A 19,774-nucleotide genomic window follows, 5' to 3' on the forward strand; every position below is an offset into this window, starting at 1 on the left:
TGACACCATAAAGAGAGCTTGAGCCTAATGGAATTACAGTTTTGCTGGCTGTGACCCGCTAGACCAAGGAACTAAGTAGTGTTCGCTTTCTTGAAAGAGGGTAGGATATTTTAAGCTTATAAACATGTTGGGAGTAGACAGACGCATTTCTGTTCCTCGGGTTTTAATCCTAATCTACTAATGAACACTTCCTAAGTAGGAAGGTAAGTTTATTTTTTAATACTGAATCACTATAGAAGTGAAAGGCAATCACTCTTGCCTTTTGCAAAACTGCAGTTTATGAAGTTTAGTAGGGGCTAGACTAGAGTAGGATGATGCTCTTAATTTTCTTTCTAGCGCAGTTATTTGGTGATTTTTATTTTTTTTTTCTTTTTTTCCCAAAATACATTATTGACTTTACAGTCTACAAACAAGTGTTTGGAAAGCTTTGTTTTAGAAACTAAAGGATCGAGATTAAGGATGTCAAGGATAATGTGCTCTCTCGTTAATTTGAATTTGTTCTTTTTGATCTTGTTTGTGCTTTAAAAGCCCCGTCGAAGGCCACAGATAAACTATAATGTTTAGGTAGTCTTCTAAATGTAAATGATATTGTGCCCAGTTCCTTGTGACACAGTGATATGAAGGGAGAGAGGAGTGTGTCTGTGCATGTGTGGGATATATTACTTGACTTTCGATGGAATAACAGCTACATCTACTTTGCCTACTGTGTGTTTTTCAGATTGGTTCACCCAGAGGTTGCTGGCAGGAGCAATAGCTGCATTTTTTTTTTTTTTTTTTTAATATTCCTGTAACATGCAGAATGCAATGTTAGCATTCTGATAACCTTATTTTTCCCCCCATTAAATACTCCTTGATGAGTGATATTGGCACTGGATCTCCCTCCAGCCATAGTTCACTTAGTATCTGTTTCCTCTTAAATCCCTTTGCATGTCGTCAGTCTTACAGGTCACAGATGAGAGACTGCCAGCTTATTTGCTGTCTGATTGCTTTCACAAATGCTTCTGGTTTTGATCTTTCTGAGGAAACGGACACTGAATGCAACTTGTGTCAAACAGAGGAGGTGTTTTGTAACTGGGACGCAGAAAGGTAGAAGGGTTCAACATGACACTTTCCCTTGAAAAGTTTTTATGACTGCTGATAATTTGAATGCTCAGTAATGGAGATCTATTGGATGGAGGGGTTACCCTTCACTATTAATGACTTACTGGCCTCCTTCCCAAGCTGCCTGAAGTGCTGCTCTCCCTAGTGGAAGTAATTTTGTCTTTGAAGTACTTTCCAGAGCTGTCAACTAATGTTCCACAGTTCCCAGAGGAAATAATAAGCCATGAGCGCATGTACACTGAAAATGCAGAGTCTGAAGTGAACTGTTCTATAGGAGCCTGGCAGTCTGCTTCTCTGTGGAATTCAGCTTGTTTATACAATCTTATCTGGCTAAGCTTTGGTATTTCATCTGGCAGGCAGTTCCTATGAAAAGCAGCTGTCCAAGCAGTGGGAGTGGTGCTCCTGGTGTTTTTTTTTCAGAAGGTCTATAATTTCTTGTTTCATGTAAATTAAAGAAATGCAATACTCTTTTGGCTACAACCAGATGCTCTAAGCAGTTTTCTTTCCCTTGTAAATAGCCCTTTAAGTGTGCTCTGCTGTTACATACTGTGTGACTTAATGACAGGATTCATGATGCCCACCAGGAAGGTATAATGTATTTTATAAAGTCACAGACAGACTACACAGTTTTTAGAAGAGTACCTCAAAGATGTTACAATCTCTAGCTTTCTAGATATGTGGGCTTTTTTAAAAAATTATAGTAAAATATCCATGCTTGGAAGTGAAAACCTCCTTTTATGGGTTTTACTGTTGCTGGACAAGTGGAGGTAGTTCCAACAGTTAAAAAAAAGAATCACCAGCAGCACTGTTGTCAAGAAAGTGAGCCCAGGTATATCACTGCATGAAGAGATCTGTAGCATGTATCTTCTCTAAAAGAAAGGTCCTCATGAGTAAGTAGGTAATGACAACTGTTTAAAAAAAAAATAAAATAAAAAGAAATAAAAAAGAAAAAAAGCACATATTAACAGAAAGGATGCAGCGAAATACTTAAGATTTTATGTGACACATTTCCAGATAACAAAATGTTTTGTAAAATCTATCGAAAACTGAAGCTATTGTGGAAAGGAATTTCAATAATATTCAGTGCCTACAGAGGGGTTTGAGGTGTGTTTTTTCTTTTTGTAGCTTTGGTTGTGGTAAATGTTATTGGTCACCTCTTTTTACAGGACCAGTCTTTTCAGTAGAAAACAAATTATGAGCAAAAGTAAAATTCAGGTCCAAGTCTTCCAAAGTTTAGTGGTTATCCAGGATTATCCATCCAGCTCATAATACATCTTTGTCCGAAAGCACTGAATCTTGTACGTGAAAATGTTCCACATATTCTGCCCCATTCTAAGAAATGGGGGTCATTCAGCATCTTAAAGAGACTAATTCTCCCTGTCACCAGCTGTTAACGTACCACTTCAGCCTCATTCAAGACACAGAAAAGCATGACACCTTGTAAAATAGATGTCACCTGATGACACTTCTGACAATATGCATGCAGAGTTCTGTCGACTTTTTGTTCTGCAAAAGGAGAATTTGATATTGCAAAAAAAAAAAGACGAAAAACGAGCTCTCTCTGGTTCCATATGGTATATACTGGTTTTCACTGAGACCTGGAATCAAGCAGTATCTGTTCCATTAGCTAAAGTGGCATTCCTGCTGGCAATCCTATATGGTGAAGAAACTCAAAACCTAAGAATGAGTTCCTGACCTTCATGAAAAGTGTATCATTGTAAATTATGCAATGATACAGTTTTCATTTGAGTCCTGACATGTGCCACTGAACAGTATATTACTGGAAATACGCAATACACCACTATGGGGATTGGCCACCCTATAGTTGATAAAAGGGAGTGATGTTGGCCAACTACTCCCAGTTCCTTTGTGAGGAAGGAAAATATTTTTTATTATTATTATGCCGGGGATTTATGACTTTTTGCTGCTACAGCAACAGCTGATGTTAAACTTCAGTAGAGATACTTTGCTTTATTCCTGCAGCAGGAGTAGCGGCTCTGCATAGCGGGTGTGTGTGTGTGTGTGTGTGTGTATGTATTTTATTCTGGGCTTGGTTTTAATTTTGTTGGGGTTTTTTTAAGGTGAAGTCCCAAGCAAGTGTAACTGCTAGTGAGCCAGTCATCTTGAATACAAGTTATGTGATAATCCTTGTATTGTCAAGGAGCATGTATTTTGTACTTCAACAATTTCTAGAAAATAGAGTTGATTTTTTGTAGAAGCTCTCCAAATTAGCCCTCATTTCTCCAACCTATAATAGGTTTTAACAGTTTTACCTGTTAAAATTGGGATTCATCTTTCTCATGTGTAATCTTGTTTAGGGTCAGGGTTGGAAAGTAATGCCTGACACTGTTCTAAAAACAAAAAAATGCAGTTATCATCAGGACATGGACTTCATTTTAACCTGTTCCAGCCCTGAAATACTAAATCCAGAAATGGTCAGTAGTCCAACACTGAAAGTAGCCTATGTAACTTGTAATCCCAGTGTCTGTCTGGTACATGTTTGGAGGGAAAAGATAGCATTTTTGTGGTAAGCTAGGCTTTCTATTATTGAAAGAGGTGGTTGTTTTGAAGCTGCTCAGAGGTTAGGAATGCTGGCAATCATCTGGGGAGAGAGATTAGTGGGCTGAGCACAGGTGAGGAGGTCACAGGCACAAAACAACCACTTATTTTGTGCCATTGCACTGGTGATGGTTCAGCCAACGGAAGATGCTTCAGAAATGTCCCACCTGTGTGTGCCAGGAGGATCATTGTACTTCTCTTGATCACCAGTGAAATTACTGCTTGATCACCACAAACTTGAATGTTGTGAGATATCACTCTCTGGGTGGTTGTTAATTTAACAGGAACAAAACAGTGCTGTCAACAAATCTTCTCATGTGAACTATTTGGTAAAGCTTTTGCAAGTCTGCCACAAAGTCATTCAGTATTAATATTCTAGGACACAGAGAGAGAGTGCAGTTACCTGGGTGCTATCAGGGAACAGACAGATAACTAGGGCATGTGGTTCACTCTACATGCAGTGCAATAAACTGAACTCACTAGTCTAATTTTCTGAGTCTTAAAGGGATGCAGCTTTTATTCTGAGTTTGGTTTGCCAGTACTAAAAGACAGTTTTAAACACACAAACCCACACTTAATTTGAATTTCCATCTTAAACTGAAATTTTGGGCTAGAGGTAGCCTTGGACTTTAAGTAACAGTGTTACTATTCTACAGTGCTTATGTTTCAACTGAGAAAGAAGATCTATTCTAAATCTGAATTCTCAAGTTGTTTTCATAGCACTGTCACGGAAATGTATCAGTCAATTTTGAGAGTAAGGTGCAGTGTTGGAGACTGTGGTGATGAAAAACATCTCTTGTCTTTACAAGGAAAACTATTTGTTGCCAGCCTTCAGAATCATCTGTCAAAACTTAGTCTAGGTGAATGTAGATGAAGGTGATCCTGTTCATGAAAGAAAAGGAATAACACCTGGCTTTGGCTGCTGGAGATGGTTTGCGCATTCAAGAGTAGACCCCGCACTGACTCTGCTCACCAGGTGGACTTGAGAAGGTGCCATCTCCACACAGACACTGTCTTGACTGTGGATATATTCCCAGGAACCAGCTGGGAGCTTCTTGTGTCTGGGTGATTTTTAAGGACTTCCAGTCCTGTGCCTCACCAGTCTAAGTAACACACTAGGGCCTTGCAGTTGATACAGCTCTGAGCAGCCTGGGAGGAGAGACAAGAAGAGAGTGTGACACCTACGTGTCCAAGAAATATCTTTCTTTCACAGAACCTTTTTTTTTCAGGATGGCCTTCTAGATGCCTTGTGATATCCCCAGTGTTATTATAGCCAGTGTACTTAGGTTACAGGAGTCTTTTTGAAGTCTTAAAACTATTTTTTCTAGCCCAACAGACTATGTAGGATCACAGAATAATTTAGGCTGGAAGGGACCTCTGGAGGCCAGCTAATCCAACACCCTGCTCAGTTAGATCGAGTTGCTGCTTAGCACTTTTTTTAGCATCCATTGAGTTTGGTAACTTAATGTCACTTAATTGAAGTCTGCTAATAATGTGCCTTGAAGGCTGACTTGAAAATGAGACCTTTCAAGAAATAAAAATGTAATTATAAGCTTGTTTTTACTAACACTTTTTTTTTTTTTTCCCAGCCTTTATCAGGTAGAGGTATTGTCTTACTTTTTCAAACATTGCTATGCAGGCTTAACGTGCCGAAGTGAAAAGTTTCTTAGTGGCAGTTCTATAATTGTAGTTTTGTATTCTACAGTAGAATAAACTGAAACTCTGTTCGTTTATCTGAAAAGTGTGAGCATGCTTAAACTCACAGTGAAATAATTTCCCAGCCAGGGCCATAAGCTGCTTATATGGAATAACTTGTCATATTACTTGGCTGATTTAAAATTGATCACTTTGCACATGCCCTTGAAATACCACTACAGAGACAGAAATAGTTAAACAATTCCTTAAACAGTAGACCCTACAAAGGCTGATTCCCTATAGATCTTCCCTTCAAGGGCAGGAGTTGTGTGCGTTGAATCCACGTCTGTTCTGTGATCCTTAGCACATGGACTCAGGCAGCAGAGCTGTTTCTTTCTCCTGGCTTCTCTTTCTACCAGGCCGTGTGCTTACACAGAACTTATTTGGTACTTGGTGCTTTTCGCACTTTCTTTTGCTGTCCAATCCAGCTGAAATGAAGTAAAATACTCCAAAGAGAAAAGTGCTGTAGTGAGAGATGCATATTAACACAGATTCCCTACTGAAAAAGGCTAGTCTGAAAACATATCCAACTACTCTCTCACACCCTGCTTTCATGCTTGTGCCTAAGGTCTGCTATCAGTTAAGGCTGCGTATTGGATATTAAAATACTTCCCGATTCAGACTTTTGGGTTAGGAATGTGTATATACTGTCTGCCCACTTGAGATGTGTAAAATTACAATTCAACTCTGAAAATACTGTTTCATATCTAAGATTGTATGTTAGTCCTGCAGCTTCAAGTAATTGCATTCTGCACAGATAACAGGAGCTGAGAATCAGAAGTCTTTTTCTCTCAAAATACGGAAGAAATATGGGTGATTATTGAAAACAACTAATTTATTCTGGATGTGGTGCTGATGGATATAAAATGGAACAATGGTTAGAGTAAGCAGAAGAATCTATTTGATTTTTTTCCATATTTTTAGGAGCATGGCTTCACTGAACCAGATTTAAGAGGAAAATAACCTGTAGATGGAATTATTCTCTGGTTTATTGATACACTGGTACTGTTTCTCTTTCAGATGAAGTGGACTACAGTAATTTTGGGACCAACACACTCTCAAGGAAGAAGAAGGCCCTGGTGACACTCCGCAATGACAACCTCCGCCGGCGTCCTCACATAAACATCAGCATGCCTCATGATTTTAGGCCGGTGTCTTCCATAATCGATGTGGACATTCTTCCTGAAACACACAGGAGAGTGAGGCTGTATCGACATGGGTGTGAGAAACCCTTAGGATTTTACATTCGTGACGGCACCAGCGTAAGGGTTACTCCTCATGGACTAGAGAAAGTACCTGGTATCTTCATCTCTCGTATGGTTCCTGGAGGCTTAGCAGAGAGCACAGGCTTGCTGGCTGTGAACGATGAAGTTCTGGAAGTTAATGGCATTGAAGTAGCAGGAAAGACTCTCGACCAAGTCACAGACATGATGATTGCCAACAGCCATAACCTTATTATCACGGTCAAGCCAGCAAACCAGAGGAACAATATTATTCGAAGCAGTAGGATGTCTGGTAGCTCTGGCCAGTCGACAGACAGCACTGCTAGTCACCATAGCTTGCCTACTTCTCATGTGCTGCAGAACTTCCACCCTGATGAAATGGAGAGTGACGAAGAGGCTGACATTGTCATCGAGGGCGGTCTGGAGCCACAGCACATTCCTAAACTGCACAGCCTTACTTCCAGTAGCCTCTCTCGAATCAATGGCAGCAGCCTCAGCCACAGACTGCAAAGGGACCTGGTGCTCAACAACAACTCTGGCCGAGAAAGCAATGGCAACATCCACAAATTGCTCAGTTCCTTAAAAACTGATCCCCGACACAGTCTGGTTATCCCCAGAGGAGGTATTGAGGAGGATGGGACAGTCATTACACTTTAGTAGTGATTCCTGCAACTGTCCTTTCAGTCTTAAGTGCCAATTGGGACAATTGACTCTTGCAACATATTATGCACAGAACTGAGAGCTGAAATTCTCATAGACCTCACGGGTGCAGAAAATCCTGGCTTTCTAGGAAACACGGCATCTGGAGTTAAGACATAAAACTGTAACGCGCTGCAGAATTTGTCAGGAGAAAGCCAGAGTGTACAACCTGGTTTATGTCCCAGCCCTAAAGTGAGAATACAGATTTGTTTTAGTTGGTATAAATCTAAGCAGTCTTATAGGCTACCAATGGCAGTGCTTCATACTCGGGTTTGAATGCATGGGTGGATGTATTTATACATGCACGTATATGAATTAGGTTTTAATAGTAACAGACACGTCTATTTCAAGTGGAATCTGGCTTTCTTCTAATACCAGTTTAAAGAGCGTGTTGCTTAATAGCCATCTGATCTTCTGCTCTTACATACAGACCTTCCACTAACTTGTTTACACCATATTTGCAACCTTATGTCTAATTCAGACAAGCTCTATAAATGTAGCGGTTTCCTACTCCGGTGGTAACAACGTCAGGGAGATGCTCCCAATACAGATTCTAAATTGTGTGTATATCTATTTTTAAAAGCCCAAGGCGGTGCTGTTTGAGGCTGTTGCTGTTATTGCTGTGAGATGAGCACCACCTCCTGGTCAGAGACAGGCCTGCCTGCAGCAAGGAACAGAAAACATAACAATAAGGGCTTAAAACTGCATTCAGCACCATTACGTGTAAATGTATTCTTTTTAAATATTTATTAGATTATACCTCTCTTTCAAATTGTCTTTTCCTATCATCTCTGGGGTTTGTTTTTTTGTTTGTTTGTTTTTTGTTTTGATTTGGTTTTTTTCAATATCATGGATCATGTGAATTTTAGGGATGCAAGCAGGAAGGCAACCAAAGTGGAAGAGGGTTCTAGGACTGTCCCCTTCACCTCAGAGCTGACACAAGTCCATGCTGTACCTTTGGGGCAACCTAAATCTGCAAGGTCTTCCCTCACAAAAGATCGGCTGATTCCTGTACAGAGGAGGGATGCTGACTGTCAAACCTAACTTAGAATAGTTCTGTTATTTTTGGACTCTTCTAGTAATAAAGCTTAATGGCTGCACAGGATTTCTAGAAACTTTAAAGTAAACTGGATGTTTGCCATGGTCAGACGTCTTAACTGGATGCTGACTAGTGGGTAACCAGTGACTGAGTCGATAACTGTCTGTAACTGTCTGCTTCTGAAAATGCCATGAATATATGAAAGCAGTCTAATCTAAAGTATTTTGTTACATCTGGATCAGTGTAAGGAACAAAATATAAATGTTTTACAATGTATTTTTCTACTTTTAGCTTGTGTCATTTTCTTTTTGTTTTTAACTTTGTAGTACATTAAAGATTTTTTTATATGGTGGAATAGACATTTCTTAAATATATTGTATGGATATGAAAATTCAGAAGTCTTGGTTTGGAAAATTTACATTCCATTTTGGAATCTGTAATGGCTGGACAAAGGATGCCTGGACTAATTCATTGTCACTAATTTAGAATACCTGTGGAACAACCAGTCTTCTGCTCATTGTTAAATATATTTGGGACATTGAACTTAGTTTATTTCTTTTAGATTTGCTTTTAAAGTTTTGTTTTAAAATTCTTTCACTTTAATTAAACCTCTTCTAGGTATCACAGCAGTTAGAGCTGTACTTATCTTTCTCAGCACAGTAAGACTAGAACATTGATCTTGTTCATCTTAAAACTGTGTTTGTACTTTGCCAAAGGTTTTCTTTTTTTAAAAAAATATAATACTGGTGCAGTAAAAAAATTAATAGCTGGAGGTGCTTCGGGCAATCAGACCATCTTATCAGGAAAACTTTGTTACACCTTAAATAAGACTACTTTTATGAACAATTGATTTGTCTGTCTGAAGTTACTCACTTTACCGTATTTAACTGATGAAAATGTGACCTGTCTGCAATAAAAAGTGCACTGTCTTACTTCTACTGCTATATATCCTTTCCCCTATCTTCAAGCACATCTTTCCTCGTGGAAACAAGATACCTGGTTTTGATGATTCCTCAAATACGTAACCATTTCAGTAATTGCTTTTACCTGTACCAGTGCAGACCTTGATTCCTCCGGTGGTTGTTAGTGATACCAAGTTTCTTTCCGTGTTGTTTTTTCCCAGTGCTGCTTTTGCTGCAGGGTGCTGGTACACGGATTCCCATGGGAACTGAGAACCTTGCTGTGTTCCTCATGGCATGGTTTGTTTCAAACCTCACGGCTTTGAGGCCTTGGGGCAGTTCTGTTCTCTGGCTTAGTGCACACATGTGCCCAGAGGCTGCTCCGTGTGACTGTCCAAATAAAGGGTGCTATACAAAATATACAGACTCTTCCAGCTCCCCTGAGATGTCAGGAGGCAGGAAACATAAGCTGCATCTCACACACCGGTGTGCAAGTATTGTATCCAAGATGAATTAGCCAAGTATTGATGTATCAGCTTCAGAGCTGATGTTTTGCAAAAGAACTTATAAGGCTTGCAAACATTTTGTGCTCATTTGCATCAACTAGGAAAACCAAAACACAGTAACTTATATTTTTGTATGCACCATATTGATAACTGAAGTCATCTTATCCTAGTTGTCTTTTTAAGATGAGCACTGTCTTACTTCTACTGCTATATATCCTTCCCCCTGTCCTCAAGCACATCTTTCCTTGTGGAAACAAGATACCTGGTTTTGATGATTCCTCAAATACATAACCATTTCAGTAATTGCTTTTACCTATACCAGTGCAGACCTTGCACCTGTACCAATCCAGACCATTACCGGCCCAAACCTCTGTGTAGAAAGGAGCCTGAGCCCTTTGGGGTCTGAGATTTAAGTTGTCGAACGGGGCTTTAAACGCGGGTGGCTGGGGGAGCCCATTAGCCCCCTGTAGAGAATAAATCCCCCTGCGGGAGCCGCGTCCATGGGGGCAGCTCGGGGGCCGGTGAGAGGCAGCGGCTCCTGCGGAGCCTGAGGCTCGAACGGACACCGCCGATTCGTGCTGCCGTTCCCGGCGCGGCCGCTTCCCCGCTCCCGGTGCGCTGGGCCCGCACCGGCCGCAGGGCCAGGCCGCTCCCCGCGCCGCTGTGGAGTCTGCGCCTGCGCCGGCCCCGCCCCGCTGCCGTGCGGCTGCGCTGGGGGGCGGCGGCAGGATGGCGGCGGCCGCGGGTGAGGTGAGCGGGGCCGACCTGCCGGGCGGCTGTCGCGGCGCGGACAGCGGGAACGTGTCCCACAGCCACAGCAGCGCCTCCGGCCTCGGGGAGCCGGAGGATGAGGACGCCTTGGAGGCGTCGCTCAGCGCCACCGCCGCCGCCTATTCCGCCTACCTGCTCGCCGACCGCAGCCTCTTCAGCGATGAGGTGAGGGGACGGGCGGCCTCCGCCTGCCGGGCTGCCCGGGTACAGGGAGCGAGGGCGGGCCCGTCCCCGTCCGCGTCCCCGGCGGCGGGTGTGCGGCGCAGGGAGCGGGGCTGCCCCGGCGGGGCGGGTGCGACGGGGCAGGGGGTGTCGGGGCGGGCGGCGCTGCGGGTTCGTGCCGGTGCACCCGTGTGTCTGAGCGCAGCCTGGAGGTGGGAGAGCTGCGGGATTTCTGCTGGGCTGGTGTCAGTCTGGCTGATGTCTGTGCTCAGCTTCGTTTGGAAGAGTCTGTGGGTTTTGTTGGTTTTGGGGGTTTTGCTTGGTGGTTTTTTTTGGTTTTTATTTGGAGGGGGCGGGGCCTAGGGGGGTGTTTGTTTGTTTAGAGGTTTTATGTATATGTGTGTGTGTGTGTGTGTGTGTGTTCAAGAGACGGCCAACTGAACATGAGCCAGCAGTGTGCCCAGGTGGCCAAAAAGGCCAACACCATCCTGGCTTGTATCAGGAATAGTGTGGCCAGCAGGACTAGAGAAGTGATCGTCCTGTACTCAGCACTGGGGAGGCTGCACCTCAAATCCTGTGTTCAGTTTTGGGCCCCTCACTGCAAGAAAGACATTGAGGTGCTGGAGATTGTTCAGAGAAGGGCAACGAAGCTGGTGAAGGGTCTGGAGCACAAGTCTGATGAGGAGCGGCTGGGGGAACTGGGGCTGTTTATCCTGGAGAAAAGGAGGCTGAGGGGAGACCTGATCGCTGTCTGCAACTACCTGAAAGGAGGTTGTAGCATGGAGGGGGTTGGTCACTTCTCCCAAGTATCAAGTCATAGGACAAGAGGAAATGGCCTGAAGTTGCACCAGGGGAGGTTTAAATTGGATATTAGGAAAAAATTCTTCAGAGAAGGGGTTGTCAGGCATTGGAACAGGCTGCCCAGGGGAGTGGTGGAGTCACCATCCCTGGAGGTGTTCAAAAGGTGTTTAGATGAGGTTCTTAGGGACATGGTTTAGTGCTGCAGTTAGGTTATGGTTGGACTCGATGATCCTGGGAGTCTCTTCCAACTGAAATGATTCTATGATTTTATTTCTGTTTTGCAGATAGAAAGCTTAGACAAGAACCTAGAAGATTTGCTGACCAGAGTGGATGAATTCGTGGGCATGCTGGACATTGTATGTATAACTTGCACGTAGGTGTGGGTTTTTTTGAAGTTGGAATGCTGTTTAATACATTCTCTGTCTCATTTGAAAACATGAGATGGGAATTGGCTTTTGGTGTAGGCAGACAAGTTCCAGCATGAAAACACACTTGATAATTAGATAACTCATGGATAAAAACTACTAAGCTTTCATGGTGGAACAAAATATGACCGTATAGCTATATAACTGCAGATTTACATGATCCCATTTGTATATTATTTATCCTTTACATACATGAAATCACTTTGCGAATGGCGTAATGCTAGATACTTAAAAGGACAATACAATATTTTGCTTCTGTTTTAATAAAATCTCTAGGTTTTATAATCAAAGTATCTAATCAGAGTTGCCAAAACTCCAAAGCTAGATTTGTCTTTAGGGGACTGTTTCTCACCATTTCATTAGAAAGGCAGTTTTGTTTTCACTCTCACATGGGAAGAGACATGGGAACTGAATGGAAAGTTTCTAAAAGCTGACACTGTTATACGACTATGAAAGCATAACATGTGTGGTTCTCCTGCACTATTCTAAGGGGAGCTTTACTGTATGTTTTTTTAACAGATTACAAAAAAAAATGTGGCCTGGCTTTTTTTTTTTGGTAAGGTTGAGGTAATGTACAGATAGTAAAATTTAAGTAAAAGTTTAATATTAGTTTAATATATTCAATTCTTGACCATGTCTTGGGAAATGTTCCATCTCTTAGTTCTGATAAGGCTGAGGCAGCCTGTTTTTAATATATCTGTAGAGGTAAATATTTGTCTATGCAAAATAAGTTTTCCTGAAATCACTGAGCTGTACAAAAAGTCTAGCTTATTAGTTTTAGTCTAGTATTTTTATACTACTACTAATCTAGTAAATAAGTTTTGATGTATTAATTGGAGCACAGTTCTTGTTTCCAGAGTAGAATCTGCTGCTTAACATTTTGTTTTATTCATTGACTTTTGTATCATTTCTTTGAATCATTTTAGATTCGAACTGATTCCTCCCAAGTTGTCAATGAAAGTCTACCTCAAATTTACACAAAAGCTACAGAAATGAGACATATATACAGGAAGATTGACAAACTAGAGGTATGTACTTGATATCTTCTAGATATATTCTGTTTCTCAATAAGGGGAAGAAGTGGTGATATGCTGTAATTGCATGTCTTGTGCACGTGCATGCACATGGAGTGGATTCAGGTCTGTTTTCCTAGAGTTATAGATTAGTTTGGGTTGGAAGGGACCTTTAAAGGTCATCTAGTGCAATCCTTCTGTTTTTGCTCTCTGTGTCCAATCTGGGTTCAATACCTAATGGTTAATGAAGATAACACAATTTATTCAGAATTTCTGGAGACTATGGGCATTCTAAAACACACATATATATATATATATTTAAAGTTTTAAATTTACTGCTCTAAAACAAGGCAGCCATCTTTTTGGGGAAGTAATAGTCCACTATTTTTTATAATATCTTTCAAAATTATTGTCTTGGGAGCTATTCAGAGACTAGTGGAATGAGAGGTCCATTGATCCCTGGTAAAGCTTCAAAACTGTGATTCAGATCCTCAGTCCCACTTTTAGTTGAAAGACAGATAGAAGTCTAAATTCTAAGAAGTCTACATGAGTTATTTGGAAGGCAAATAGGAAAGGAAGGCTGATTATTTTATTAGATTTAAGCTGGGTTTTTTTCAGCCTTTTAGGTATCTCAAGTAATTTTTAGCAATAAAATGGACTTGTAGGAGGAAGGAAAATAAAGCATGGAGTTTTGGACCCCTTCTCATGTAGGAACTTTCACCACTGATGTGCAATAATTTGTCAGTGAAAAAGTTGATTATTTTTTTTTTCCACGCTAGGCTTTTGTGAAGATGATTGGAAATAGCGTAGCTGGACTGGAAGAACGGGTCATAAAGGCAGAAACAGACCTTGGAGCTTTTCCAAACACATTCAAGAAAATCTTGCACACAATCAGCATACCGTCCTTCCTTAATGTAAGTAAGCTGCTGTTATCATATGACCAGCTCAGTTCCTCTGCTTGCCAGAGAGGATGGTTAAAACAATAGTAAGCGTGTTAAAGGATCACGCTGCATTGAGAATATCACAGCAGAAATGCTACCAAAAAAAGGAAATGAAAGCAACGCTGCACGACATTTTTAGAATAAAGGTTCTATTTATACACAGTCCACGCAGTTCAGTAATCTTGTAAGCACCTTGTTAAACTTTCTAAAGGTGCGGTTTTCTCTGCCTTTCCTCATTCCTGCGTGTGGACCGTTTCATTACAGAGGACTTTAAGTGCTCCCTCCAGTATGTTTCAAAGAGCTGCCATACCTAGCCTGAAATACTGGTGCTATACCCCAGTTGTAAAAATAACCTTCTGGTTAAAAAAAGGAGAGTCTTCTGAACCACCTGATGCTTCTTGGCATCTCCTGCCAATTCACCATTTACCATTCATTCTTCATCTTGTCTGCTGCCAGATTCATTTCTTTATTTTTTCCTTTACTCATCGTGAACATTTCTGTATTACATACTGGTGAGAATGCTGAAGTAAAGTGTGTTTGCAGAGAGGGAGAGGAAGATGGTCGTGACTGTTGAAGTATTCATGTTTCTACATATTGCAAACACATGGGGCAGCAGAGAAAAATAGTTGTAAAAAAGAATATTTATTGCCTTGGTAAGCCTCAGTTCAGGCAGCCTGTTCTATGTTGCTGTAATATTTCCTGTGTACTCTTTAAGTCAGTTAACTTCTCATTCTGTCATTTTCTTTGGTGTTGAAGTTCAGAGTGATGCCATTTTTTGTTTAAAAAAAAACCACAAAAAACATGACAAAGCTGCTGTTTACGGGCCAACTGCAAAAACAAACAAGTGCAGAAGTTGTCTTGAATATTCAGCAGTATTTTCCATTTTGTTGCTAAAAACATTTGTCAACCACAGAACTATACCCTTCAATTGAAAAGGTTGAAAGTTCTAATAAAGTGCTTTTTTTTAGTGTTGCATGAAACACTTTATCAGGTTAGGAGTTTTTCCACAGTTAATAAGGTGGAAAGTCTTGGAAAGCGTCAGCAAGCTGAACCTGGTATGTCCAGTAGTTCCTTGGTTTGAGTATGGATAGCAATAAAATCAACCCTCAAAACTTACTGGTATTAATTGATTAACTAAAACACAGGTCACTGGTCCGCAGTGGTACTGGGTATTGCATAGTAAAATGTCCATTTTCACTACTAAACACAAGCATTTCCGAATGAAAATGCCTGCAGAAACTTCTCCTCGTGCTTAATGCTTAATTATTTCACTTGATACATCAACCCTTTAGAAAAGAAGGCTGTATCGGTATCATTATTTTTGCTATAGTTGTAGTTCACATTTTCCTGCTACAATTTCACTTTAGCCAAGTCCTCTCAATGTTCTTCCGGTATAAATGGATGTGTTTCTTTACACAAAGGGTATATTTCATATTTCTTAAGCTGTGTATTTGTAATCTCACTTTCAGATTTTGCCCCAAGTTCTTCCCTTGTGAATACCAGGCAGGGTAAAGTACTGTACTGTAGGACTTCTGTTATCACTAAGGATGTAGACTCTCTCAAAAGGTAAAAATGTCTGCTAAGCAGCTGCAAAAATAACTAGTTGTAAATGTGTACTTAGGCAACTGTGGGTACTGAGTCTGCCTACAGATTTCTTTACCGGATTGAAATTATCCCCTTCTTGCGCATAGGCAGATATAGTGCCTCTTAAATCAGTGTCATGAGTTGCAGGATACCTGTGACCTTAGTTTCCCTTGCTTGCAAGGTGTTTTCTCATAGGGCAATGAAGAATAGGAAATAGTTTTTAAAATCAGAACGTTGATTTCAAAGATTGACTTTACATTTGGCAAAATTCCTGATACAGAGGACATTGATAATATCCCCTATTTATGGATCTAATATTTGTTTATATTTTTTTTCATTACAATGTGAATGTCAAAACAAACTTACTTCAGGTAAATTAATAATATTGTAAAGACAAATATAATTTAAATATCATAAATCAGCACTTTTGCATATAACAGGAGAATATGTACTTATTTCATATGGATTACAAGTATACAGCTCAACTGAATTTTAGAAAAACTCCACTTAGCTTTTTTGTAGGTACGCTTAATCATAGCCTCATTTTGGTACTGCAGAAGCATTCTGGACTCCAAGTATAGTAATGATATTTGGTATGCTTTTAACTTTATTATTTTTGAAGACTTAATTTCCTCAGTCCAGACAGGCAAAAAAATACCTAAAGAACTCTGCAAAGTAGTTCATCAAAATAATTTCATGAGTCCAAAAGAATTTTGAACGAATGAAATCTTACGTTCAAGCCTTCTGTTTAAGACCATCTATCGAAAACAAACACTGAGCCTGTGTTGCAGTGCAGTGTTATTTACATGCAGGAAGGCTGACACGATAGTTGTGGTCCTTGTTGCTGTCTCCTTAAATGAGCCATTTGGTACAGCAAAACAGTGCACAGTTAATATTTAAAAGAAGTGCATACACTTTTCCTGAAAAACACCATTAACAGCTCTTTTCCAGTCTGCTACCATATTATTTTTAACAGCATGTCATGGTACATATATTCTGGCATATCCTTGATTAAGAAGCTCCTTATCAAAATAAACATTGCTGAGTGTGTTTCCATATGAAGACTTTTTAAACTAAGCAAATGAGAACATAGACTGAGATTAACTCAAAGGAAGCAGCTGGGGAGACTGCAGGCTGGAGCAGGAAGGGTGAAGGTACATGGCTTTGGAAGCATGAAGGTTGCAATGACAGTACCATCAGCTGGAGAAGATGACCCGTGTGGCTTCTGCAAAGTTGGCATGTCATACACCTGCCAGGACTGTGTCTGTTCAGGTGCTGGAATGGCAAAAGTCGAAGGCTACTTTTCTTCACTAACATTAAGAATATGCCAGACCCATCTGAGCTGTGATTAAAAGTTCGCCTGACTAAGGAGATATGCCTTTAAAACTTTCATGATGCATTTTAGCTCTGTAGGCTTTGTTTTAAAACTTGCTTTTTTAAGAAGGTGAAAAATAAACTTATCTAATTTGCAGAAATCGTCTTCCTCACGACAACAACAGACCCTCTATGAACCTCCAGTCCTCTTCAAGACTGAAGACTATTTTCCATGTGTTGATGAAGCACCTTATTGATGATTTTTGCTTTGGGATTGATATGAATCAGCCAGAATAGAGACAGCCAAGTGAGCAAAAGAAATGCTAACCTCAGAATAGCTGCATTTCTGAGCATTATTGATGGCATATTGCCATTGTGATTCTCATTGTCTTCCTTCAGGCAGTATTTTCAGGTAATTTTTTTTGTGTGTGTGTACACTATTCCAAAGGTCTTCCTAAAACACAGTATACATTTTCAGATTATATTGGGGAATGAACTTAAAAATACTTCTGCATTTAGATTTTTTTTTTAATAGGGCAATAATAGGAAGCGAACTTTTATATATAAATATTTTAACACATGAATATCAATGTAAATAGCTATACCACAAAGATGGTGTCTTGGTTTTTTGTTTGTTTGTTTTCCTAATGTACTGATTGAGGTGAAAGAAAAACTATGCATAAAATAATTTGCTCCGAGTTTTGGAACCCGCTCACTGCAGTTTGTACAGAGAAACGCATCACGTTGGATGTACAAGTTGCAAGGGGAGGACTTGAGAGATTGTCACGGAGTCAAGGACATGGCTCAGTCACTTGATCTAGTCCCAGGTCACAACAAAGATCATCATGTCACAGTGACCTGAGCTTCTAATTATTGCAATATTGTACTGTTTGAGGTGTACCCAAGTGGCATTATATATATATATATATATATATATATATATAAAACCTGATGTCAAAAAGAAAAAGCATCTAAGTTGAGGCAGGGATGTCCCTAGACTGAGCCTCGGTCAGATGCCTGACTAAACTCCACTTTTCCCTCATAAGCCTCTGTGCTCTCCGTGCTGATTGCAGCGTATTTTATCAATAAACTAATGGCCATCCAACCCCTGTTGTGGTCTTGCTTTCACCTGACAGTGTTGAGCTGCACCATCGTTTCTGAGAATCTTTTTTCATACAGCCTCATATAATACCCAGTGGGCATTCATCAGATTTGTTGCATTCCTCTGAACAACAATTTTACCACTGCTGTTTTATTGCTAATACAACTTAATATGAATATCCAAAATTCAGATTTCAGAGGAATGCGCTAGGGAAACAACAGCATGTCTACTGATTTTGTATTGCAAGCACAGAAAATGGTATGTGGTTGTAGAGCAAGGATCACAGAATCATAGAATAGTTTGGGTTGGAAGGACCTTCAAAGGTCATCTAGTCCAACCCCCTGCAATCAGCAGGGACATCTTCAACTAGATCGGGTTGCTCAGAGCCCCATCCAGCCTGGCCTGGAATGTCTCCAGAGATGGGGCATCTACCACCTCTCTGGGCAACATGTGCCAGTAATAGATAAAGCTTTGATAACCATATGGTCTTGTCTCCTAACAATAGCAGGGATTGGCTTCTGAACAGTACCTGAAGCAACATTTACTAAAAATTAAAATGAAGACTGTAAAGTCAAAATTAATAGGCTTCTGAAGCAGTTCTAATGTAAAACTTACCTGAATTTTAACTAAAGATTCTGGAAAAATAATTGCATGCAAGCATGCAGAAAGGAACAGGCATTTAACTTTGAAGAAGGGCTCCCCCTCACCCACTCCTTGTCTTCATCAGTATCTAAATGTTTCACTATTAAATGTTCCTCAGCAGCAACTGTTGCATTTGCAAAATGTGAAACTGTGGTGCCTTTCAGTTTCTGCATAAATAATCCTTGAAGGCTTATCACTCCTCAGTGAAATCTAGTGAAGTGACATAACTATAATTTAGCATAACAATACAAGTCTACAGCCAAATGGTCTTAAACACACAAATACTGACATTACAAAACAATATTAAAGTAACTTCAGAACAGCGCTCTAATTAAATGAATCAACTGCTCAAATAGCAACTTTGCCCTCTGTTGAATGGGACTGAAATGCAGTTATTGTTAAACAGATTATATAATTTAAAATATTAATAATAATCTCAGCAAGCTTACGTAGTTGACTATTCTTCATATTAATAAAATATAATAAATAAATAATTTTTAAAAAATAATAAAATATTAATAAGAGAAAAAAAATAATGTATTCTGAAGTGTGGGCATTTATGTTGAAAAGCTGCCTGGAAAATTTAAGTTATATGTCTTCAAAGCACATCACAAACAAAAATAATAGAATTCCTATAACTAATACAGTTCTATGTTGTAAATGCTTCAAAATATTTTTATTACACGGAAGATTTATTAATGAAATGCTATAGAAGTACAGACAATAAATTGTGGCTTTTTAAAATACATGATATAGAATAACAATGTCAGAGTTTATCTGTGAACTCTAGTCTAGAAAAGTTACAAAATAAAGGCTTTCTCAGAATACTGACAAGATCCACACGCGCTCTTGGTGAATTTGTATGGCCTCAGTTGCCTCCTTGACCATGGTGAGTCTCATCAAGCAGGAACAGCATAAAAAGTGTTCATACTCAGTAAAGACTCATACAATATTCCTTTATCCTGTCTGCTGTTGTTACCTTATGTTAGTGTAAAACCAGTAATACTGTGAATTAGGTTCAATATTAATGGTTATTTTTGCCAGCCGCAAATAAAATCTAAATGTCAAAATCTACTGATACTGATATTCATCTGCCCAACAAGCTGTACTTCTGTTTTTCTCTGTATGATGTTTCTCTTTCTCCTCTTGCTTGGATTCCAAGCTATGAAACCAGTAACAATAGTGCTAAGTTACCTGCTTTTAACACACAGAGCTCTTTAGATAGAACTGATGTAAAGCAAGATATTATGTTTAACGAGCTGAGCTTCTAAAAGTAGATTATCACGTGTATGAAACAA

At 39.9% G+C, this 19,774-nt stretch overlaps 2 protein-coding genes across 2 annotated transcripts in view; both read left to right on the top strand.

Moving 5' to 3' along the window:
* The window catches only part of PARD6G (par-6 family cell polarity regulator gamma), a gene marked incomplete at its 5' end in the record, with an annotated part of 68,453 nt that extends 61,170 nt beyond the window's left edge, over positions 1 to 7,283 (top strand). The window contains one exon of the mRNA XM_080339527.1: positions 6,376 to 7,283. Within this exon, the coding sequence (XP_080195653.1) occupies positions 6,376 to 7,235 (860 nt within the window). The 3' untranslated portion in view covers positions 7,236 to 7,283. The remainder of the gene's footprint in view (positions 1 to 6,375) is intronic.
* Positions 7,284 to 10,424: 3,141 nt separating this feature from the next.
* BLOC1S4 (biogenesis of lysosomal organelles complex 1 subunit 4) lies at positions 10,425 to 19,550 on the top strand. Its single transcript, XM_080338722.1, has 5 exons — positions 10,425 to 10,657; positions 11,740 to 11,811; positions 12,807 to 12,908; positions 13,673 to 13,807; positions 16,891 to 19,550. Exons 1-5 carry the CDS (start codon positions 10,451 to 10,453, stop codon positions 16,987 to 16,989), a joined length of 615 nt encoding a protein of 204 aa, XP_080194848.1. The 5' UTR covers positions 10,425 to 10,450; the 3' UTR covers positions 16,990 to 19,550.
* Positions 19,551 to 19,774: the final 224 nt, after the last annotated feature.

Source organism: Nesoenas mayeri, assembly GCF_963082525.1.
Source record: "Nesoenas mayeri genome assembly, chromosome: 2".
Classification (NCBI taxonomy): domain Eukaryota; kingdom Metazoa; phylum Chordata; class Aves; order Columbiformes; family Columbidae; genus Nesoenas; species Nesoenas mayeri.